This window comes from Delphinapterus leucas, chromosome 19, assembly GCF_059928025.1.
Source record: "Delphinapterus leucas isolate spDelLeu-1000000601 "Yukka" chromosome 19, BTC_Dleu_Yukka2, whole genome shotgun sequence".
Lineage (NCBI taxonomy): Eukaryota > Metazoa > Chordata > Mammalia > Artiodactyla > Monodontidae > Delphinapterus > Delphinapterus leucas.
Window position 1 is genome coordinate 17,016,181 of NC_143147.1, and position 25,378 is coordinate 17,041,558.

The 25,378-nt window shown below is 39.5% G+C and overlaps 1 protein-coding gene and 1 non-coding gene across 3 annotated transcripts in view; one reads left to right on the top strand and one right to left on the bottom strand.

The window, feature by feature from the left end:
- Nucleotides 1-354: 354 nt before the first annotated feature.
- Nucleotides 355-25,378, top strand: part of RABEP1 (rabaptin, RAB GTPase binding effector protein 1) — a 98,028-nt gene continuing 73,004 nt past the window's right edge. The window contains exon 1 of one of the 2 annotated variants that reach the window (XM_022596082.2): nucleotides 355-571. In XM_022596082.2, the coding sequence (XP_022451790.1) occupies nucleotides 538-571 (34 nt within the window). In that variant the 5' untranslated portion in view covers nucleotides 355-537. The remainder of the gene's footprint in view (nucleotides 572-25,378) is intronic. The other variant, XM_022596080.2, reaches the window with a different exon arrangement.
- On the bottom strand, nucleotides 22,921-23,055 carry LOC115803618 (small nucleolar RNA SNORA70). Its single transcript, XR_004024374.1, has one exon. It is a non-coding gene; the product is annotated as a small nucleolar RNA SNORA70 (small nucleolar RNA).

The following is a 25,378-nucleotide window of genomic DNA, read 5'->3' on the forward strand; positions in this document are numbered from 1 at the left end:
CCAGCCACTACTAGCCTACTCTCTCGCCCTTCTTTTCATTAGTATTCTTTCTTTGCCTCTGTGCTGGGGCGGAGGGCCCGGAGCGGCCCCTGCACAAGGCCGGGCCTTCCCCGCCGCCACTCTCCTTCTCTTCCCTCTCCCCCTCCTTCCCTATTCAGCCTCCCCCTCCTCCACCCCACCCTACCCGCCGCGCTCCCACAGCCCGCTCCGCTCCTCCTTCAGCCTCCCCCTCGCGCCGCGCTCCCCAACCCCTCGCGAAGCCCCGCCCCTTCCCTCAGGGGGACGTCACGTGCCGCCCCATCCCCCCGCGCCTGCGCGCTGCTTATTTCCCGCTGTCAGGATGAGGAGGCGGAGGTCGGCGCTCGGGTCCGTCTCTGCCCGCGGCTGTGGCGGCGCCGGCGGCTCCAGCCTTAGCGGTTCCTCCCTGGGCGGCGGCGGCGGCGGCTCGGTCGACGCCTCCTCCGCCAGCTGAGCCTGTGGGAGCCCGGGACGCCGCTTCCCCGCCCATCCCCGCTCCCCGAGGCCGGCCGCCCGGCCATGGCGCAGCCGGGCCCGGCTCCTCAGCCTGACGGTGAGTCGCCCACCATGGCAGGCGCGGCGGGCGCGGCCTGCCCGGCGCCGGCGTCGCGGGGAGACCTTCGGGCGGCGGGAAGGGCGCGCGCAGGCCCCGGGGGTGACCCTGCCGGGCGGAGGCGGGAGCGCGCGGGTTCCGGCGCCGGCTGCGCGCGAGGGCGGTGCGGGGGCCTGGGCGGCCGTCGCTGGGGAGGGGGCGGGAGGTGCCGGCTTTAGCCCTGGCTGGGGTGGGGGTGGAGGGAGGGGCGTGAGGGGGCTGCTGGGGACCAGGCAGAAGCTGGGGAGCGTGGAGAGGGAGCTGCTGTGGGTAGCGGTGGGGCCGGCACGTGGGTTCTGCCCGTGGGGAGGATGGAAATCAGGAACATGTGCTATATTCGTTAAAGAAAAAAAAAATTGCTTAGGTAGTGGTGATGTGCCCTCCCCACGCCCCGCCCCCCATCCATGCCACTGAGCGCTTTGAGCTCAGTTTTGTGGCGTGAAACTGGTTGGGATCAGTAGCTGGATTTAGTAGCGTTCCTTGAGAGGCATTGTGGCTTAATGGTAAGTGCTGGGGCCTGGGCGTCTGCAGGACCTGGAGCCTTCACTAACAAGCACTATGCAGGTTTCTTAGCCTTTTTGAAGTTGAGTATTCTCATGAAAAGAGGTTAATTCGAGCCTTTATATTTTACTTAGAAAGGAGGCAACATGTATTATGTAAACGGGTTAGTATTATTAAGGCGTTTTTTGGAAATAATGAGGAGAATGGTGAAGTAAAGGAAGCGTGTCTTTTATAGCACTTATATCCAAGGAAGGAAAAAGAGCCCCATCCTAATTAGTCCCAGGTGGTTGTCAGTCCTTCATGACCTTCTGGGAAATTGGCTTAAGCTCTGCTTCGGAGATTGACCACGTGGTTCCAGGTTTTACTACCTGGAGTTATGTTTGGAAAGACTGTGCCTGGTCCTTGGCAAGGTACTGCTGTATCTGGGCGAGAGAGTTCTTTCAGGTGTATTTCTGTAATCAGCGTGTGTGCTTAGAATCTTGTGTGAGTGGAATGTCGGGATTTGGTGCTGGGCCCATGGTAGGTGCTTAAAAACCTGCCTTTGCCTAGGATTGTCTCTTAAAATAATCTTTCATGAAGACCTTACTCTCTTTTGTTGCCTTTGAGGAACCTGAAACAACGTTATCAGATTTTAATGCTAGCTGCTTTCTTGGAAGTGTGTTCCAAGGCCTTTTTGCCTCTAGTTTTAGGTTTTGTTAGTTGCCTAAGGAGACATGTCTGGTACCCACATCTGGAGTTGTGTAAGAATCTGGTTGCTGTTTCTGTTTCAGTAGAACAGAAGGGAAGCATTTCTGGTGGACTGTTAGAGGAAACAGGGATGTTTTCAGGCTACATTTTAATCCTCACCTTTTGCATTTGGTGTCAGGGAAGAAAACTTCCCGTTTCCACAAACACCTCTTTGTTTTTGCAGACAGAGGCAGAATAGAGAGAGCCCCAGTGGCTTCTGGTTCTGATCTGGAGTGGTAGGTATGCTTAGCTGGCAGCTGCCTTCTCTTGAGTTGCATGGAAACAAACGTCTAGGACGGCTCAGGTGACATGACAGTCTGGAATCAAAATTCCCTGCCTGTTTCTAGACGTGAAATGGTCTTCCTTGTAAATAGGCAGAAGTGACTAAGCACTTGAAGGAGGCTAGGAAAAATTAGCTTTAGGAAATCTTGTATTCTTAGTACAGGTTTATTCCCTGTTTTTCAAATCCTGTGACCGTGGGATGAGATTTAGTTTGCATAGATTGCAGTATTTATTTTCAGTTAATGTAGTAAATGAGCAGCCACAGCTACTGTTTACAGAAGGAGAGAGAATTCGGTGTATTTGAACGTTTTGTATCAGTGTCTTCTTAGAAGTTCATCTTGGGGATTTAATTTTTCTCTTTGGCTGAACTTAACATAGATCACTTCTTAACACTTTAGCTTTAAGCATGCTTGAATTTCCTAGCCCTGCTGATATTAAAAAAAAACAAAAACAAAAAAACCAAACAATTGCAGAATTCTTTTGAGTTAAACTGGCAGTAAAAGATAACTTTACTTTTTTGACTTTAATCTAGCTTTTATCCCATTTATTTATTTGGCTGCGCTGCGTGGCTTGTGTGCTCTTAGTTCCCTGACCAGGGATTGAACCCAGGCCCTCGGCAGTTAGAGCGCAGAGTCCTAACCACTGGACATCCAGGGAATTCCCAGGTATCCCATTTTAGAGGCAGTTTTATTTTACGTTGACATTGTTTTCTTTTCCTTCTTTGACATAGGTTTATTTTTCATGGAGATATCGTAGATTAAGAAAAGAATTCATTTGTGTGTAAATCGACAGGGTAAAATGTAATAATTTTCTTTTAATTCTCTTTAATTTTTTCTTTTGTAAGTTTTTCGAAAACTATTTTTTTGATCATGCATCTTAGTTTACTCGTTTAGAACAAAGGTAACTTTAATAGTCAAAAAAATTTCAGCTTATTATTTCATTTTACCTTGATAATTCAAAGACTATATAGAACGTAAAATTTTTAAAATTTTAATATTTTTAAATCTAAGTTAAACTCTATCTTAGAAGCATTTGCTCTGATTTTACTTCATTTCCTTTTTATTTAAAAACACTGTATTCTAAAATCCTTCCATTAAAAAAGTATGGCTATTAAGAAGTGTGTCTCCTCCCATCTCCCAAAGGAAACCAGTATTAAGTTTTCTATCCTTCTTGACTTTTTTCTATAGTTAACACAGACATGCTACCTTTTCCCCCTGAAATGGACGTGCTTTACATACATAGGTCTGCAACTTGTCTATTTTGCTTATAAGTGTTAGCTATAATTATCATATACTTGTAAATGGTTATGTGGCCATATAATATGCTATAGACACTGCGTGCATTATTTCAGGAAATCTTCTTATCAGTGAGGTGGGTACTATTATAATATTGTTCCTGTTTTATTGATGAGGAAACTGAAGCACAGAGAAGTTGAAAGTGCCTAGAGTTACATAGCTAGAAGTGAGGGGAGCCAGGATTCAAATCCAGGTCACCTGATGCCAGAGCCCTCGATCTGTTTACTAGATCGTGGACTACTTTCCAGTTCAATGTTATAGATCGACCTCATTCTTGTTAAAGAATGTTCTGTCATACGCATGTACCACACATGATTTATTTGCCTATATCTTTATTGATGTTTTAATTTTTTCATTATAAGCAGTTCTGTAATAAATATTCTTGTACATATTTTTCAGGTACTTTTGCTTTTACTTCTGTAAGACTGTGAATTAAAGGGCATGAGCTCTGAGTGAATTAAACTTTAATAACCATTGCTAGCTTACTCTCAAAAAGTATCAATTTACATACCTGCCAATAGTATATGAGAGGGTGGATTTCCTCTACACTTTTACAAACCCTGGATAATGTCAGTTGTTTTAAATTTGTATCTTCCGATAGACAAAAAAAAAAAAAAAAAAGGTATTCTTCAGTTAACAAATGTTTGTGTGCCTAGTCTAGGCCAAGCCTTATGCTAGGCCCTAGGAAATAAAATGACGAAGAAACCCAAACCCAGTCCCTGTTCCTAGGTAGTGAATCAGAAGGCCGTTAATTAGATAATCCCACAGACAAGTACAAAACTGCTCAACAAATATGAGCGTGTACTACTGGCCAGGCACAATTCTAGATATTTGGAATACATCAGTGGGCAACACAGATAATAAATAACCTTGCCCTAGTGTGGGAGAAACAGATATTAAACAACAAACATAAGCAAAACATAAGGATTGTTAGGTGATAAGTGCTATGGAAAAAAGAAAAAATAGAGCAGGGTAAAAGGAATGGGGATAGGCTGGTTTTAAATAGGGTGGTCAGAGTAGCCTTATTGCATAGATGACATTTGACCAGAGACTTGAAGGTGATAGAAGAGGTAATATGAGGATATCTGGAGGAAGAGTGTTCCAGACATAGGGATCAATTCTTGCAAATGCCTTAGGGAAGGAATGTGTGTGGCATGTTTGAGGGATGGCATGGAGGTCAGTGTGGCTAGAATGAAATTATTGGGGCAGTGGGTGGAAGGAGGTGGGAGAGGAAGGGAGAAGAGAGTAGTAGAATATGAGGTGAAAGGTAATGGGGTGGTGGCAGGTCTTCTGGGCTCTAGAAGCATTGCAAAGATTGGCTTTCACTATGGGGAATCATTAAAAATGTTTTGAGCAGAGGAGTGATGTGATCTGACATAACATTAAAAAAAAAAAACAACAAACCACTCTGGTTGGTAGATTGGCAGTAGAGTAAAGGAAGGCAAGGGAGGCATTAATCCAGGAAAAAGATGATGAGGCTGAGACCAGGGTGCATTGGTGGAGGTTATATTTCGAAGGCATGGCCAACAGGATTTGGATTAGGTATGGGATGCAAAAGAGAGAGGTAGTCAAGGATCATTAGGAGGTTTTTGGGCTGAGCACCTGTGAGAGGTACACAATGCTGTAATTGAGGAATTTGACCCATTTAGTTAGTCCAGGAAAGGTTTCTGAAGAAATGGTCCTAGAGCTGAGATCCAGTGGATGAGCAGGAGTCCCTTTTTGGAAGAAGCAGGATGAGTAAGATGACTGAAGAAAGGTCAGTGTGCCTGGGTAGAGATGATGAGAGGGTCAAATAGGTATAGGCTGGCCTGAGTTGGCTTTAGTGTTAGAGCTCTAAGGGAAGCCACTCAACGGTTTTAATCAAGTAGGTAAAATGATGGCTTTTTAATTTGTACTTCCCTGATAATTATATATATTTATTTTTTCTTTTGTTGTGCAGAAAGCTTTAATTTTTATGTAGACCTGATCACTTTTTAAAAAAATATTTATTTTTATTTGGTTGTTCCAGGTCTTAGTTGTGGCATGTGGGCTCCTTAGTTGCAGCTCGTGGGCTCCTTAGTTGTGGCATGCATGTGGGATCTAGTTCCTCGGCCAGGGATTGAACCCGGGCCCCCTGCATTGGGAGCATGGAGTCTTAACCACTGCGCCACCAGGGAAGTCCTTTGACCATTTTAAAAAATTAATGGTTTCTGGGTTTCTTAGGAAGACCTCTTTTTATTAAAAAAACAAAAAACAACCAAAAAACCCAGCAACAATGAAAACATCTCATTTTCACCACTTTCATAGTTTCATATATTTAGTACTTTAGACCATCTGGAATTTATTTTTAAATTTAACAGGTAAAGTTTAATATAAAGAATTATTAACTAAACAGGAGATTACCTAAGGGAAAAAAAAAAACCCTAAAGAATACAGGAATAGTAGATACAGGGAGCAGCTACTGCCTCAAGGCTAAGGCAGAGCACCTAGGGAAGGAACAAATCTTCAAGAGGCTGCTCCCAGAACTGAAATCCAGACTTTGTTGGAGAGGGTACAGCTGTGGCCCTCTGAAGGGCAGTGATCATTGAGGGACCACGTCTGTAGAACTTCCTGGAAAGCTGCTTTCTGGCTTGCTGGGGGAAGCTGCCTGCATCTGGAATTTATTTTTGATGTGATATAGTGTTCTAACTTTATTTTTCTTCCAAGTGGATAAAGCCAATTTTTTAAAAAAAAAATATTTATTTTATTTATTTATTTTTGGCCATGTTGGGTCTTCGTTGCTGCGCACGGGCTTTCTCTGGTTGAGGCGAGTGGGGGCTACTCTTCGTTGCGGTGCGCGGGCTTCTCATTGCGGTGGCTTCTCGTTGTGGAAAACGGGCTCTAGGCACTCCGGCTTCAGTAGTTGTGGCTCGCGGGCTCTAGAGCGCAGGCTCAGTAGTTGTGGTGCACGGGCTTAGTTGCTCCGCGGCATGTGGGATCTTCCTGGATCAGAGCTCGAACCCGTGTCCCCTGCATTGGCAGGTGGATTCTTAGCCACTGTGCCACCAGGGAAGCCCAAGCCAATTGTTTTAATACCATTTATTCAATAATCCATATATTTGGGTTGTTTATTATTACTTGATAAATCTCCCAACTACTAAACTTGATCAGAAACACAAAAGCCCTGAGCTTACCCCACAGTCTGACTAACACAGTCTCACTAACACAGACTAACACAGTCTGTCCCAGCACACAGTAGCCTGGGATTGTGTAATAATCCTTTAATTTGTATGTCTTACCTGACTACCTGTGGATGGAACTGCCTTTGACTCTTAAGGGCTCTGATTTCTAAAATATCTTGAGTACATCATATACTAGGTTTTTATTCAGTGAAATTTCATGTGCTCTTTTTGTATAATCAGTCATTACATTGAGTTTAGTCTTCATAGGAATATTTAGTAAACAATTCTGTTTATTTTTGTGTAGGACAGCTGTGCCAGGTAATGCGGAAGGGCTGTGGAAATGAACGAGATATAGTTCTGATTTCAGGAATTTTATGATCTAGTGGAGGGAATGGGCCTTAGGCACACTAATGTGAAATGAGCAGGTGCCTAGTGATAGTAGATAGTTCTCTGTTGGATCACAGGGGAAACTTACTACAAGTAGAACAGGGAGAGCTATGAAGGAAGGTGCCTTTGTTCAGTTTTCTCATTAGATACTTGAATCTCTTCCAAGTGGTAGACTAATTTCTGTTTGAATGCCTCTGGAGAGAGAAGGAACTCACGACATCCTAGTTTTGACTAGTTCTAATGTTTTGGTTATCCTTTAATTAAGTGGAAATTTGCCTCACCATTACTTTTACTCACTGCAGATGTATTTAACCTATAGAGAGTAGTAGATATAGAGACATATCCCTGAAAAGAATCTTAAAGACTAGAGAGATTTTAGAGATCTCTAAAATTTTAGAGATGATCATTTAGAGATCATTTTAGAGATCAGGAAATTAAGGACTAAAGAAGCAGAAGTGACGTGCCTTGTAGCAGAGCTAAAAGTAGAATTTAGTAGAAGAGTGGGGTTGTCACCTGTCTTCTGGTTGCTGCTTCTGTTTATGTAGAATGAACTTTCTCTAGCTGCGTCATTATGACATTGCTAAAAAGGAATTATAGAATGGATGTAACTTGATTACAGTCAGAACGCATGAGACTTTTTCTTTTTTTTAAATATTTACTTATTTGGCTGCGCTGGGTGTTCGTTGCGGCACGTGGGATCTTGGTTGCCGCATGCGGGATTTTTTAGTTGTGGCATGTGGGCTCTTACTTGTGGCATGCGGGATCCGATTCCGAACCCGGGCCCCCTGCATTGGGAGCCTGGAGTCTTAACCACTGGACCACCAGGGAGGTCCTGAGACTTCCTTGATAATTATTTATTTTTCAATAATTGTAGATGCTGGAGGAACTGCCCCTGAGAAGGGAGAACCTGAAGTTATCAAGGAGAAAATAAATATGGACTAGATCTCTGAGGAATTAAGAGCAGATAAGACGCATCAAGAGCTTGAGTGTCAGGAGGAGAGACAGGGATCTCATCCTCCAAAACAGAAGGGAAAAAGGAAAGAATGTGTGAGAAAGAAAGGTAGAGAAAACTCTTGAGGTAGAAGAGAAACTGACTAAATATAAGTGTAGTCTCCATTCTTTTATTCATTTATTCAACATATATGATTTGAGTATGAACTACGAACAGGGTAGACAAGGTGCCTGTCCTCATGGAAGTTGTTGTTTTGCAACCTTTATTACAGATGAGATTGTTTATACTTGGCTGGGTTCCTCATCTTAAGCACAGAACACAGAAAATAATTTGTATATGTTCCCAGTTATCCTAAAGGTGATATAACCAGTACCATTTTAGATGCACAGGAGAGAAGTTAATTCATTATGTATATTGAATACCTTGGGCATTAGGATTTAACTCTGTCATGGAACCTGGGTTGAGAAAGGCTGTTAGAATAATAAGTACAGGGTATGACTGGGTCCTTGTTGTGGGAAGTCCAATGGGGTGGGGGTGGGGGAACCATGATGTGGGTTACTATTCCATTGGTTAAGTGTATGAAAAATCAATACAAACTTGATAGTTACCATTTAGTCCCAAATTGATGTCTACTTGATTGCTTTCTCTAAGCTCCTGCTATATTTATTATTTATAAATAAACTGCTGCTGCCCACCTGGCCTCCCCCCTCCGCCATCTAGATCTTATATTCCCAGCTTTCTTAGCTACTATGGAATAGAGTCTGCCTGACACTACTTCTGTCTTTCATTTTATTGTGAACCTAGTAAGCCTCAGTAGACAGTTACAGAAGGGCCATTAACAGGTTAGATCCATCTCTACTGCAAAAATTTGTTCTGCATTTACTCCTGACAGATGAAATCCAGTCTTCCTAGAACATGGCCACTTTTTGTGGTAACTGTATTAGTAAATTCTTAACTTTGTTGGGCTGAAATCACTTCCCTACAACTTCTACACCATGGTTCTGGCCTCGTGAATGAGTCAAAATTAGTCTATTTTCTCTTCCACACAAAGGGTCTTCAGATAGTTAAAGAGCTTGCTTCCATCTTGGCAGTTCCTCATGTGAGGGTTCTGTACCCTCTCCATTCTTTGCAGCTTCTTTTGCTTGGCTAGCCAGATGTTCTAATACCATGTAGTTTGCTAGTGCTCTTCCTAAAATGGTGTCCCTAATATTAGTGGAATATTCCAGACATGGAATCTATGTGACTCGTGCAACAAACAGCAAAGATGTTCTTTTTTGATCAAAACTCTCAACTCTTTTTGACGCATGCTAACGTTCCCTCAAATTTGTTTTATTTCTCTGTATCATATGAGTTCATAATAAAATGGAAGCTGTGATTTATTGAGGTGTTCTATGCCTTGCACTGTGTTGTGTATTTTTTTAAATTAGAGTAGTTTTATTTTCATAGCAAAATTGAACAGAAAGTACAGAGAGTTTCCTTATACCCCCTCCCTGTCAGACTCCCCGAACATCAACATTCCACACCAGTGTGGTACATTTTTAAACAATCGATGAACCTGCACCTCATTATCGTCCAAAGTCCATCACTTACATTAGTGTTCACTCTTGGTGTTGTACCTTCTGTGGGTTTGGACAAACATGCAATGCATCTATCCATTGACCATTGTAATATCATATAGAACAGTTTCACTGCCTTAGAAATGCCGTGTTCTACCTCCTCATCCCTCTTTTCCCCTGAACGCTTGGTAAACACTGATCTTTTTACTGTCTCCATGGTTTCTCCCTTTTCCAGAATGTTATATAGTTGGAATCATACAGTTATGTAGCCTTTTTCATATTGGCTTCTTTTACTTAGTAATATACATTTAAGGTTTCTTCATGTCTTTTTGTGGCTTGGTAGCCCATTTCTTTTTTTAGCACTGATTAATATTTCATTGTCTAGATGTACCAGTTATTCAGTTATTGAAGGACCTCATGATTGCTTCCAAGTTTTAGCAGTTATGAGTAAATTACTATAATGCAGATTTCTGTGTGGATCTAAGTTTTCCACTCATTTGGCTAAATATTAAGGAGTGTGATTGCTGGATTATATGGTAAGAGTATGTTGAAGTGGCTGTACCATTTTGCATTCCCACCAGCCACAAATGAGCATTCCTGTTGTTCCACTTTTTCCAGCATTCGGCAAGTGTCTGTGTTTTGGATTTTAGCCATTATAGTAGATGTGTAGTGGTATCTCATTGTTTTAATTTGCAGTTCCCTAAAGACAGATGATGTTGAGGTTATTCACTATCTGTATATCTTCTTTTGTGAGGTGTCTGTTCAGAATTTTTGCTTAACTTTTGATGAGGTTGTTAATTTTCTTATTGTTTAGTTTTAAGAGTGCATTGTATATTTTGGATAACTGGACTTTATCACATATGTCTTTTGCAAGTATTTTCTCCAAATCTGTGGCTTGTCTTTGCCCTTGACAGTGTTTTTCACAAACAGAAGTTTTAAATTTAATGAAATCCAACTTATAATTATTTCTTTCATAGATCATGCCTTTGGTTGCAGTATCTGAAAAGTCATTGCCATAACCCAAGGTCATCTAGATTTTCTACTATGTTTCACTTTAGGAGTTTCATAGTTTTGCATTTTACATTTAGGTCTGTGACTCATTTTGAGTTATTTTTTTTGTAAAGGGTGTAAAGTCTGTAGCTAGATTTTTTTCTTTCATTTTTGCATGTGGATATCCAGTTGTTCCAGCACCATCATTTGTTGAAAAGACTGTCCTTTCTCCATTGTATTGCCTGACCTTCTTTGTCACAGATCAGTCTACTATATTCGTGGATCTATTCCTAGGCTCACCGTTCTGTTCCATTTATATATTTGTGTATTCTTTCATGGATGTGATTTTAAATTTCTAAATTAAAAGATTTTTTTGTGTCAAAAATAACAAATGTTTGTTAAAAATTTATAAATGTATAATATGAAGGGAAAAGTCTATATAAGCTCATAAGCTCACCCCTCAGAGATAAACACTGATAAGGGTCTGGTAGATATTTTTCTGGTTTTTTAAAAAGAAATGTGTATTCTGATGATTTAAAAGTGGAATCCTGCTATATACGCTCTTCTCAACCTTCCTTTTTCTTTACTTTGTTTTTGATATAGATAATGTCATCATTTTTGAAATAGATCATTTTTGTGGCTGCATAATACAGATACGCTATAATTTTTTAAAGTAAGTCCCCATTGATGAATATTTGTGCCGTTATTATAAAACTTCAGCTAATATCCTTGTACCTGTCTTCACAGGCTCATGTGAGTGTTTTTGTGTTATAAGTTCCTTGAACCAAAATTACTGAGTCAAAGAATATGAACGTTTAAAAATTTAATGGCAGGACTTCTCTGGTGGTCCAGTGGCTAAGACTCCACTCTCCCAATGTAGGGGGTCTGGCTTCGATCCCTGCTCAGGGAACTAGATCCTGCATGCATGCCTCAAGAGTCCAAATGCCATAACTAAAGATCTCGTGTGCTGCAACTAAGACCCGGCGCAGCCAAAATAAATAAGTAAACATTTAAAAATTTAATGGCAAATGTCAAATTCTTTTTCAGAAAGGTTGGACAATTTACAGGCTTACCATCAGGGTATAAGAGAACTTATAGCTCCTTGATTTAAGAAATTATTTGCATATGGGGAAGTTGACCTCTTTATCATGTGTGTAGCAAAAATTTCCCCCATTTTGTTTTTTAATTTTGAGATGTTTTGGCATATGGGTTTTATCAGTTTTTTCCTTAATGGCTTCTAGGTTTCCTTCTACCTCTTTGTCTATGTTACCTTCTAGTATTTACTTGTAAATGTTTGATCACTTTGGAATTTATTTTGATGTAAAGGCTGAGATAGGAATCTAGCTTTTACTACTGTTTATTTTCAAATGGCTAGCCAGATATTATTGCACCATGTAGTGATTAATCCATTTTTCTCAATTGATTTTGAAATGCCACCATTTATTATATGCTAAATATCCAGGAATACCTGAGTCCGTTTCTGAATAGTATTGTGTTTGATTGATTTATCTGTTCTGGTGTTATACCCATAGTTAAAATGACTTTTTTCCCTACTTTCTAATGTTTTAGTATTTTAAAGAGCCAGGAACCCTTCATTATTTATTTTCTAGAATTTTCCTGAACTATTCTTAGGTATTTACTCATTCAGATAAAATTTGGAATGATCACATTAAGTCTGCCCACCATGCTCCCCTCTACTGCCCCCTTCCCCCCCCAAAAAAAAGACCTTAAAAAAACCCTCATTGATTTAGTTATAAACTAAGGAGAAAGGTGTATCTTTAACAAGCATCTTTAGAGTGCCATAAAGCACTTTAAGTGCATTAATTATTTAATCCTCTGAATTCTTTAAGGTTGGTATTATCCCTATTTCACAATGAGGAAATGAAAGTTTAGTAAATTGCTCAGGATCCAGGTTCCCATGACTATTTAAATTCCACCCACTATCTCTCAGGTTAGTTTTATTTAAGTAAACTCTCAGATCATTAAAAAAGGGGCAAAGTTAAAACAAAAACCCAAGTTGTGTGTGTGTGTGTGCTTTTTAAACCATAAAGTACAAAGAAAGTATAAAGAAAACTGGACTTATAATTCTATCCTTTGGAATATTTTGTCATTTTAGTGTATTTCTGGCCATGTTTTATATCAACAAATAAAATTTTTAACCAGTTGATCATATTGCACATGTGGTTTTGTATTCTGCTATTTTTATTTTAATTATGATGTAAAATATTTCTGTGTTGTAAGCTTTTCAAAAAACGTTGGTTTTAAAAGGTTAATTTATCATATATTTGTTAGACATTAAGTTATAAAAATAACTTAATTATTTTCCTATTACTGCCTATTTGATTATTTGTAAGATCTTGCTATTAGTAAATAATTCTACAGGAGACATCTTTGGACATTAGTCTTTGATGTCATCTTTGATTATTTCCCAGAGAGTTCTGGATCAAAAAATATGAGGTTTTGATATATTTATATATTGCTAAATTGCTTTCCAGATATCTCGTTCTAGTTTACATTTCTACCATTAGTGCTGATGTCTTTTAGCGTCACCTCACCCTTGTTAACATTAAGTATAGACTTAATTATTACCAGTAGCATAGGCAAAGTGGTATCTTATTGCTGTTTTAAGTTTCTAAATGCAGCCTATAACAGCAATAAGATACCATTTTGGTGGGTGTGATTAGGCTTTAAAAAATGTATTGACCATTTGTTTTCTTTGTGCATTGCCTCTTCATGTCCTTTGCCATTTTCTTATTAATTTATAAATATCTTTATTTCATGGACATTGGCCTTTGTCTTTTATTTGTTACAGATATTGTCCAAGTTTATTCTTTCTCTTATTGCTAATGCATGGTATAGAGAAGCCTAAGAATTCTTTTGAACAAACTTGATAATGCTTTGATACCTTCAAAGACCTGCTTTATCTCAGTATCAATTAGATATCCACTTATACTTTCTTCGTTTTTTGTTTTTTTCTGAAATTGTTGGCCTTTTTTTTTTTTTCAATATCATTTGAATTTTTAAGTTGTTTCTGTATGAGCTGTTTGTCAGGTTAGGACCTCCACATCTTTTATTAAGTCATTCATTTTCTGTAAGCAGTTATTTTATAATTTTAGATAAAATTAATACTACCTATTGTAAACAATTTAGAAAATGCAGAAAAGCCTAAAAAAATTACCCAAAGATAATATCCATTCACTTATTGATATGTTATCTTTCCAGGGTTTTTATATGTATATTAATTATTTATTTTTTATTTTTTGGGTTGCATTGGGTCTTAGCTGCAGTATGCGGGATCTTCGTTGAGGTATGCGGGATCTTTCGTTGCAGCATGCAGGCTTCTCTAGTTGTGGCGTGTGGGTTTTCTCTTCTCTAGTTGTGCGTGGCCTCCAGAGCATGTGGGCTCTGTAGTTTGTGGCACGTGGGCTCTCTAGCGAAGGTGTGTGAGCTCAGTAGTTGTGGCACGTGAGCTTAGTTGCCCCATGGTGTGTGGGATCCTAGCTCCCCGACCAGGGATTGAACTCACGTCCCCTGCATTGGAAGGTGGATTCTTTACCACTGGGCCACCAGGGAAGTCACTATATGTATATTAAAATATATGAAAAAAACCCTTTTAAAAGTTCAATGAAAATTCTAATATTTTTATAGGGTGTTGTTTCCACTTAAATTAAGTAATGTTATTGTTAATGACTGCATAGTAATCCATTGTATGGATTCCATAACATGATTAACTAGATCTCTCTTGGTATATATTTAAATTTTTTTCCCATTGCAGTTAACACTGTAGTAAACATCCTGCTACATATATCTCTAAATATTTATGCAAATACTTATCTTAATAACCTTTGAAACAACTAATAAGGATTTATGTACATTTAAATTTTGATACTTCTGATATATATACATTTTGATGTATTCTTTTGTATCAAGAATACCTCTCATAGCAATTGGAAATCCAATCCCTAGTGGCTTAAACAAGTAAAGGGTTTTTTTGTGTGTAACAAGTTTAGAAGTAAAGCATTCCAAGGTTGGTTCAGTTGTTCAAGGATGTCCAAGTTCCTTCTATTTTTTTTCTTTCTTTTTAAAAAATATTTATTTATTTGGCTGCGCTGGGTCTTAGTTGCAGCATGCGGGATCTTTAGTTGTGGCACACGGGATCTTTAGTTGTGGCATGCGGATCTAGTTCCCTGACCAGGGCTCAAACCTGGGTGCCCTGCATTGGGAGCACAGAGTCTTAACTGCTGGATCACCAGGGAAGTCCTCCTTCTATTTTCTGTTTTCCTCCAGTGTGAGCCTGTTTGCTCACATCTTTATTATTTTTTACTTGCAGATTCACTTCTGATTTCATCTTGGGAGTATTTATTCCTTTAAATCTTTTAGTGTTTTTCTTTTTTCTTTTAGTATTTTCTTCTCTTTGTTGGGTTTTCTGTTTTAGGCACATGGATCATCCATATATTGGGCATTCTTTGTTTCTCATAGCTGTTTTCTTTTTCATTGCTTTACTTTTTTTCCTTTTCTTTGTAATTCATTGAGATTATTTCAGGTCTTTTTGATCTCTAACAGAATTGATTAATGGATTTCCTAATGTTGGGACAGATTTTGTATACCTGAGGTAAACTCAGCTTGTTTGTGATGGATTGTTCTAGTATGTATCTAGATTAGGTTTGCTAATGTTTTAACTTTTTTTTTTTGCAAAATTACATTCATAACTGAGATTGGCCTATAGTTTTACATTTTGGTACTACCTTGGGTTTTGGTGCCTTGATTATACTAGTCTAGTAAAATAAATTCGGAAACATTCCATCTTTTATTATGCTGAAGACAGTTTAAATAGCATAGGATATATTTATTCCTTGTAGATTTGATAGAATTTGTTACGGTCTCTTTCGAAAAGGTTTTATCTTGAAACTTGTATAGATTCCTCATAATTTGGGGGGTCATTTTTCTGTTGTTAGACATTTGCTTGTTTCTGACGTTTTGGAATTCTGATGCTTTAAAGAAGTCAACATTCTTGCAATTAAATCTTTTTTTTTTTTTTTTTGGCTGTGTTGGGTCTTCGTTGCTGCACGTGGGCTTTCTCTAGTTGCGGTGAGCAGGGGCTACTCTTTCATTGAGGTGCACAGGTTTCTCATTTGTGGTGCTTTCTCTTGTTGCGGAGCATGGGCTCTGGGGGTGTGAGGTTCAGTAGTTGCAGCACGTGGGCTCAGTAGTTGTGGCATGTGGGCTTAGTTGCTCTGTGGCATGTGGGATCTTCCTGGACCAGGGATCAATCCTGTGTCCCCTGCATTGGCAGGTGGATTCTTAACCACAGCGCCACCAGGGAGTTCCTGCAATTAAATCTTCATGCATACTCATCATTATTACTTCTTTAGGATATATTTTTGGCAGTGAAATTGCTTGGTTGAAAAGTATACAGAATTTTAAGACTTTTGCTGTCGATTACTACATAGTTATCTGTCTTGAAACATACCCTGGATTTGTTTTAATCAGGTATGGTAAGGGGACAGAATTTTAGGATTAGAAGGGACTTTTTTTTAAAATTGAAGTATAGTTGATTTACAGTGTTGTGTCAATTTCTGCTATACAGCAAAGTGATTCATGTATATATATTCTTTTTCATATTCTTTCCCATTATGGTTTTTAAAAAAATATTTATTTATTTGGTTGCATTGGGTCTTAGTTGTGGTAGGCGGGCTCTTTAGTTGTGGCTCGCCAGCTCCTTAGTTGCCACACGTGGGCTCCTTAGCTGTGGCATGCGAACTCAGTTGTGGCATGCGTATGGGATCTAGTTCCCTGACCAGGGATCAAACCCAGGCCCCTGCATTGGGAGCACAGAGTCTTAACCATTGTGCCACCAGGGAAGTCCCCCATTATGGTTTATCACAGGATATTGAATATAGTTCCTTGTACTCTACAGTGGGACCTTGTTGTTTATCAGTTCTATATATGATAGTTTGCATCTGCTAACCCCAAACTCCCAATCCATGCATCTCCCACCCTGCTTCCCCTTGGCAACCACAAGTCTGTCCTCTGTGTCTGTGAGTCTGTTTCTGTTTCATAGGTAAGTTCATTTGTGTCATGTTTTAGATTCCATGTGTAAGTGATATCATATGGTATTTGTCTTTCTCTTTCTGACTTAACTTCACTTAGCATGATAATCTATAGTTGCATCCATGTTGCTGCAAATAGCATTATTTCATTTTTGTTAATGGCTGAGTAGTATTCCATTGTATATGTACCACATCTTGGTCCATTCATCTGTTGATGGACATTTAGGTTGTTTCCATGCCTTGGCTATTGTGAAAAGTGCTGCTATGAGCATAGGGGTGTATGTATTTTTTTCAATTTTAGTTTTGTCCGGATATATGCCCAGGAGTGGGATTGCTGGATCATATGAAAGCTTTGTTTTTATTAAATTAATTAATTTATCTATTTTATTTTTGGGTCTTTGTTGCTGCACGTGGGCTTTCTTTAGTGGCGGTGAGTGGGCTTCTCATTGCAGTGGCTTGTTGCGGAGCACAGGCTCTAGGCTCACAGCCTTCGGTAGTTGTGGCATGCGGGCTCAGTAGTTGTGGCTTGTGGGCTCTAGAGTGCAGTCTCAGTAGTTGTGGCACATGGGCTTAGTTGCTCCATGGCATGTGGGATCTTCCTGGACCAGGGCTTGAACCCATGACCCCTACATTGACGGGCGGATTCTTAACCACTGCACCACCAGGGAAGCCCCTGATGTTTTTAGTTTTTTGAGGAACTTCCATACTGTTTTCCGTAGTGGCTGCACCAACTTACATTCCCACCAACAGTAGGAGGGTTCCCTTTTCTCCACACCCTCTCCAGCATTTGTTATTTGTAGACTTTTTAATGATGGCTATTCTGACCAGTGTGAGGTGGTACCTCATTGTAGGTTTGATTCGTGTTTCTCTAATAATTAGTGATGTTGAGCATCTTTTCATGTGCCTTTTGGCCATCTGTATGTCTTCTTTGGAGAAATAACTATTTAGTTCTTTTGCCCATTTTTCGATTGGGTTGTTCGTTTTTTGTTGTTGAGTTGTTTGAGCTGTTTGTATATTTTGGAAACTAAGCCCTTGTCAGTTGTATCGTTTGCAAATATTTACTCCCATTCCATAGGTTGTCTTTTCGTTTTGTTTATGGTTTCCTTTTGGAAGGGACTTTTTAACCTGTCTTCTAGTGTGTCACTTTGTATCTGAAGTTCTCAACCCTTCCTATCAGTTTATAACAGATTTCTTACCTTTGTCACTATTGACATTTTGCACTGTATTATTCTTTGTTGTGTATGACTGTCCTGTACATTGTAGGATGTTAAATAAGCAGCATCTTTGGCCCCTACCCACTAGATGCCAGTACCCTTACCCACGCACCCCCGCCCCCCGACCCCACCCCCGGTTGTGACAACCAAAAATGTCTCCAGACATTGCCAGATATCCTCTGGGAAGCAAAATCACCTCCAGTTGAGAACCACTGGTTTATAACAAAATGCTTTAGAATGCACTGATACCATTCTGATAAAGTTATACAAATGACTTAAAAAAAAACAAACCCTAACAGTATAATGCCTTTAGTGTGAAGGAAAATAACTTATAATTAAGTATATATATTTCAACGTGTAAATTAACGTGGGACTAAATAAAAGAGCCACCCCTAGAAGGTGGTATTACACTTGTTTATAAGTCCTATATTAATCACTATTAAATACTTATAGTCACAGGGAAATCTTTCTAGGCCATGGCAGGTCAGTGTTTGAACCCAGCTCTGCCACTTCCTAGCGGTGCAACAATAGGCATTTTACTTAATTTCTCAGAATGTTTTCTCACCTATAACTGGGGATGGTATGCCTACTTTATGGTTTGTTTTGAAAATTTAATGAGCCAGTGTATAAAATAACTTGCCTAAGAGCTATATGTAAATTATATAATCCTTGCTACAACCCTAGAAGGTAGTACTATTCTAGTCCCCATTTTTACAGGTAGAGAGAAGGAACCAGTTTATAAGTGGCAGAGCGGGGATTCAGAGCCTGTGCTTTCAACTATTATGCTGTACAGCTTCCCATATAATACCTGATGAATAGGGGATACTTAACTGTTAGCTCCTGTTATTTATTTCTTTTTTCTAGCTTTGAGAGACACCCCCTCACCCTCCTCCCCATGTCATTAACATCAGCGCTCTCTCCTGGAAATTTTTTTACCTACTGGTTTCTCATTTCCCCTTCAGGGACATATAATTAATCTTCTTCATCCACACTTAGGATAACTATTTATCAAAATTCTGATGCCTTTCTATGTATGACTTTGATATTTCTGAAAGGCTCATAAATAATGCATTCAACATCCCTTATAAATAAAATAAAATGCTTGTCTTTTTATTATTTATTTATGAAGAACTTCTTTTCTGATAAATAACTTCTAATATCAGCTGTGTGGTTATATTGTAGCCTTTTTATAACACAAGTGTAGGGAGATAAGAAATTACATCTACATTTTAGGTTTTCCATGTTACAATGAAGGACAGTATGTACATAGGGAATTTGATTTGTTTTACAGTATAATCAAACATGGTTCCAAGAGGTATCATATGTTGTGTTAGGCTTGACTTGTTCCTATGTAAACGATAAAAAAAAAATCTTCAAAAAAAAATCTTCAGAATATTCTGAGCAAATTTTCATTTTATATTAAAGGAATTTGGTAACCAGAAGTAATTAAATTTTTAATTAATAGTTCTCCACTGTGAATTGTATGTGTGAATATGTATAATGCCCCTTTATATAGAATGGTGGAGGGATGGTTTTACGGGTACATTATTTTTCAGCTGATTTAGACTTAAGCCCTCAAACACAGAAATGGTAAGACTTTAAAAAAAAAAAGCAAACTTAGTCTTTTATATGGAATTTTTTAAACACTTGAAAAGTAAAGAGTTTAGTATGTAGACCCACCACCCTCTCTCTGTGTATCATGATTATCAATGCATGGCGGGTCTTGTTTCCCTATAGCCCTCCCCACCTTCCCTCCTGGATTTTTTTTGTTGTTGTTTTTTTGTTTTTTAATTAATTAATTTATTTACTTTTGGCTGCATTGGGTCTTTGTTACTGCACGTGGGCTTTCTCTAGTTGGTTGTGCAGGGGCTACTCTTCGTTGCGGTGCACGGGCTTCTCATTGCGGTGGCTTCTCTTGTTGTGGAGCACGGGCTCTAGGCGTGCGGGCTTCAGTAGTTGTGGCTTGCGGGCTCCAGTAGTTGTGGCTTACAGACTTAGCTGCTCTGTGGCATGTGGAATCTTCCCGGACCAGGGATTGAACACGGGTCCCCTCCATTGCAGTGGTTAAGAATCTGCCTGCCAATGGAGGGGACCCGTGTTCAATCCCTGGTCCGGGAAGATCTGTGGCACGTGGGACACGGCTCCCCTCCATTGGCAGGCAGATTCTTAACCACTGCACCACCAGGGAGGTCCCCCCTCCTGGATTTTTTAATAGCAAAACTCAGACATTAGATGATTTCATTTGGAAACATTTTAGTATGTATGTAAACATAAAATGCAATACTACTATATCTCCTAAAAACAGTAACTAATTCTTTAGTGTTTCTGAATATCTAGTCAGTGTTGAAATTTCCTCAGTTGTCTCAACTTAAAAAAAAAAACTGTTCAAATCAGGATCCAAAATAAAAGCTATCCTTAAGATTGGTTGGTGTGTCCTGTCTGTTTTTTTCCCTTACAATTTGTTGAAGAAATCCACCCTGTAGATTGTTCACACCTGGAATTTCCTAATTGCACCCATGTTGTGTTGGTCTCCATATTCTTGTGCCTTCTGTGTTTCCTCTAAATTGGTAGTTTGATCTAAAGTAGTGATTAGGTCCAGGTTTTTGTTTGTTTGAAATATGGTTTTATGTGTTATATTTTTTTGTGGTGGTTTTGTTTTGCTTTTTAAAAGAATATTTCAAAGTGGTAGAGTGTACCTCTATCAGGAGGCTCATAATGTCTGGTTGTCTCTTTGAGATGTTAGGACTGTTGATCATTGCCTAGATTTCTCCATTCATTAGGATTTGTAAAATAGCAAGTTATTAGCTGGAATAGTTCTGTAAAGAAAAATTCTCCTTGTATATTTTGCTACCTTATGGTGTAGGAAATGGAGAATAAATGCTTACTACTTTTCTCTTTGGTTACCAGTTTTCAAAATAATGACTTGGTTGCCTAGAACCCTTCAAAGGTAACTAATCAGGGTTTTTTTTCCTTCGTATATCATCAAGAACACATGGATTTAAATAATGTATATGTTTTGGGCTTCCCTGGTGGCACAGTGGTTGAGAGTCCGCCTGCCGATGCAGGGGACACGAGTTCGTGCCCCGGTCCGGGAAGATCCCACATGCCACGGAGCGGCTGGGCCCGTGAGCCATGGCCGCTGGGCCTGCGCGTCCGGAGCCTGTGCTCCGCAACAGGAGAGGCCACAACAGTGAGAGGCCCGTGTACAGCAAAAAAAAAAAATGTATATGTTTTACTTCATTGTAGTTACTGATTATATTAGTTTACTATGGCTGCTCCAACAAATTACCATAACTGGGTGGCTTAAAACAACAGAAGTTTATTCTCTCACAGTTGAGGAGGCCAGACGTCCAGAATCAGTATCACTGGGCTGAAATCAAGTGTCAGCAGGTCTGTACTCCTTCCAGAGGTTCTAGGGGAGCATCTGTTCCTTGCCTCTTCCTGCTTCTGGTGGCTGCTGGCATTCCTTGGCTTCCTCACTCCAGCTTCTGCTTCTGTTATCACATTACATAGTCCTCTTTGTGTCTGCTGAGGAACTCCTGTTTCTTATAAGGGTAGATATGATTGCATTTATGGCCCACTGGATAGTCCAGGATAAACTACTCTTTTCAAGATCCTTAACTTAATTATATCTTTTACTGTATAAGGTAATATTTATACGTTTGGTGATTAGGAAATTAATACATCTGAGGGGAAGGGTTGGTTCAGCCTACCACACTGATGCTCAGATTATCTCATCTTTGGCCATTAAATCCTTTAAGTCGACTCCTTTGTTACAAAGGGAAGTCCTTTGATAAAACCCCAGTAGGTGCCAAGATGTTCCAGGTTTATCTTGTATACTTCCTGCCCCAGGCCGGGAATCAGAGTTTTTTCCAAGGAACCCTGGTTACTTTTTGTGGGAAACAGTATTTAGAGACCACATTCTAGGTGCTAGGGGCATAGCATGTATTTTTCTTAGCAATTTTTCTGAAATAAATTACACTTTTACCTTGTTTTCTTAAACAGAGTACACTGGATATCACTGAATCTTTTATCAATGACTTAGTATGAACATTAGTTTTGGGACCAAGCTATATACTGGTGACTTCCCCAGTGCTGCTGAATTTTTAAAAATTAGGTTTGTTTGCTTTTACTTTAAATGTAACCAAATTCCAGTTCAGTTCTAGTCATTGTTTTATTTTTTATTTTTTCTCTGTGACCCAGTCATCCAGTCTGTGGGATTTGTTTCTCACCTATGGGGCTTTTCAACGAACTGCACTAATCTCTAAACTCTGCTTTCTCTATATCCTTTGTTCTCTGACTCTAAGCAAAACTAAGTTTGTTAGGAGATAAAATTGGATCTTATAGAGTATAATAGTAAGTCAGATGGGAAGGGAAGTCTACTCAGGTAAGCATTCAAATGCATGAGGTTTTCATTTCTATTAAGCTTGAAGGCTCTTTTGGAGGTGGAGCGGTGTGGTGGGGATGGTATGTGGAGGGCTAGTTGCTCTTTGATGCGTGGTGAACAGTGCCAGACCTCTGGTAACAGCTTTAGTAAAGGTATTTATTTATTTGAATTTGAAAATGATTCAGAGTTTAGCCAATAGCTTAAAAAAAAAACACTTTATTTTAAAATGGTTTTAGACTTATGGAAAAGTTGGAAAGATAGGACAGAGTTTTCATATACTGCACATCCAGGATTCCTTGTTAAAAACATGATGTATTAGTATAGTACATTTGTCAAAATTAATGAACTAATATTGACACATTACTCTTAACTGAAGTCCCTGCTTTATTCAGATTTCCTTAGCTTTTTCTTTTTTGGCAGAAAAGTAGAATTTATTTGTGGGCGTGAGTAAGGAGGGGACAGTGCCAAGGCTCTCATGAGTCCAGGGCCCGCTATTTGTCCAGGGGCCACGATTAGGGATGTATTTGACCCCACAGCCATCTGGGATGAGCCACTTTTCTGCCACCATATTTTCAAATTCATCTGTTTAAACTTAGTAAATCCCCACTTCTTGGAGATGTGGATCTTCTGGCAGCCAGAGAACTTCAGCTTGGCCCTGCGTAGGGCCTCAGTCACATGCTCCTTGTTCTGCAGCTTGGTGTGGGTGGACATTATGACTTGGCCTATGTGGACCCTGGCCACTGTGCCTGGGGCTTTCCAAAGGCACCATGCATACCTGTCTGGAGCCTAGATTGGGGACAGCACGCCAGTCACGAACGTTCACTGGAAAGGGCTGTTTCCAGGGTCTCTTAGGGCAACCCATACAGGCAACAGGCTGCATACACTACAGAGGAGGCTGCTGTTTGCAGCCATTGCACACCGGGCCCCCACGGAGAAAAGAGCATGGTTGGCTTAATTGGCTGCAAAGCCTTAGTTTTTTCTTAACAAACTTTTTCTGTTTCTAGATACTATCTAGACACCACATTACATTTAGTCGCCATGTGTACTTTGGCTCCTCTGGACTGTGACAGTTTCTCTGACTTTTTGATGACCTAGTCAGTTTTAAGAAGCACTGATCCGGTATTTTTAGACTGTCCGTCGGTTGGGATCTGGCTGATGTTTTTCTCATGTATAGACTGGGTTTGTGGGTTTTGGGGAGAAGACCACACAGGTAAAGTGCCACTTTTGTTGCCTCATATCAAGGATGCATACTATCAGCGTGGCTTATCAGTGTTATCTGTGTTGATGCTAGCCTTGATCACCCCTGCTGGGTAGTGTTTGTTACAGTTTCAAGAAACTGAAGTTTCTCTCCCTCCCTCCCTGGCCTTTCCATACTGGTATCCTTCGGAAGGAAGTCAGTGTGTGCCTCCACGTACTGTCATGAAATAAATCAACAGGGTTGATTATAAGCAGATTTTCTAGAGTTTTTTCTATCTTCTAACCAATGTTAACCTTTGTGGATTTTTTCTTTTAATCAGTGTCTAGCATTCTATGAGCAGTTTTTAAGAGAATGGTGATGGGAGTGACAATATGGTATGTTTCACTTAGTGTTTTTTGTTGCAAACAAAACATTTTGTCTGGTTTAAGCATAAAAGGAATTTTTGAGAAGATGTGAAGTAGTTTACAGAGTCATTGAGAAAGCAGGGAGACAGATTGTAGGCCATTGGTTCTCAAACTCTAGCATGCATCTCAAGAGCTTATTAAAGCACATTTCTGGGCCTCACACCCAGAATTTCTGAATCAAGATGGTCTGGGATGGGGTCTGAGAATTTGCACTTTTAACATGTTCCCAGGTGATAGTGATTCTGTGGTCTCAGAAGCACACTTTGAGAATCACTGCTGTCTCTGGCTAAAAGCTGCCACAGAGCTGGCCTGACAGGAAAGACTGTTTTCTCTGGTGCCGAGGAGCATATGAAGCTATTGCTACTTTCACTGATGCTGTTTCTGCTTCAGGAACTGGACTAACCACTGGGAAGCTACTGAAAGCCTTACAGCAGCAAGAATGGAACCTTGTTTCTTTACACTGCTCAATTCTGAACTGAAGTTGCATTTGTGTGTGTCTAATTGGAGAGCCTTAGGTGACGTGCTTGCATTCTGGTTTCAAGCGAGACTGGGAATTTGTGTTTGAATTCTGTTTTGGAGAGCTGAAACTCATAAAATGGAATGTCTTTAAATGTAGAAAGACTAAAAAATGATGGGGCAGCCATGGATATGACAGTTGTCTACTACAGCAGTGCTCTGCAAGGGGAGAAAGAACTTGCACCAGAATGTAAATTAGTGTACTGCTTCCTTCATCAGAAAATGTCCGATGAACTGAGCAATGTGCTTAGGGTCTTAGTTGATTTTATGTTCTTACACAAACTCCTCATCTTATTAGACCAGTAACAGTCTGCATACTATAGTAGAGTAACACTGACAGGGGAGAAGGGAATCTAGTGTTTTAAGATGACTGATCTTAGTGTATAAGTTGGCCCTGAAGTATGGTGATACTTGAAGCAGGCTGGCAAATTGGGAAAAATGGAGAGTGTAAGAAAAATAGAGGTAAAACTGAGAGCTCAAAATATCCAGGGTATCACCCCCCACCATAAGCTCTCTAGAACAGTGCTGTCCAGTAGAGATGTAATGTGAGCCAAAGGGTGTAACTTAAGTTTTTTCTAGCAGCCACATTCAAAAAGTAAAAAAAATCAAAACAAACACTTCCAAATAGAGAAACAGGTGAAATAAATTTAAAAAAATAACAGCTTTATTGAGATTTAATTCATATAGCAAAATAATTTTAATTAAATTAAAACCATTAAAACCATTTAATTTAATTAAAACCATTAATTAATTAGTGGTTTTAACTCAAAACCACTAATCTTTTAGTTGCTATGGATTTTCCTTTTCTGGACATTACATATAAATGGAATCATACAACATGTAGCCTTTGGTGTCTGGCTTCTTTCACTTAACATAATGTTTTCAAGGCTCATCCATCTTGTAACTTGTCAGTACTTCATTCCTTTTTTGGACATATAATAGTCCGTTGTCTGAATATACCAAATTTTGTTTATCCATTCATCAGTTGATTGACATTTGGGTTTCCTTTTTTTAGCTATTATGAATAATGCTTCTCTGAACATTTGTGTATAACTTTCTGTGGAGATTAATAATGTATTTTATTTACCCAGTATATTCCAGATGTTACAGTTTCTACATGTGATCACTATAGAAAGTATTAATGAGATAATAAAAATTTTTTTGTACTAA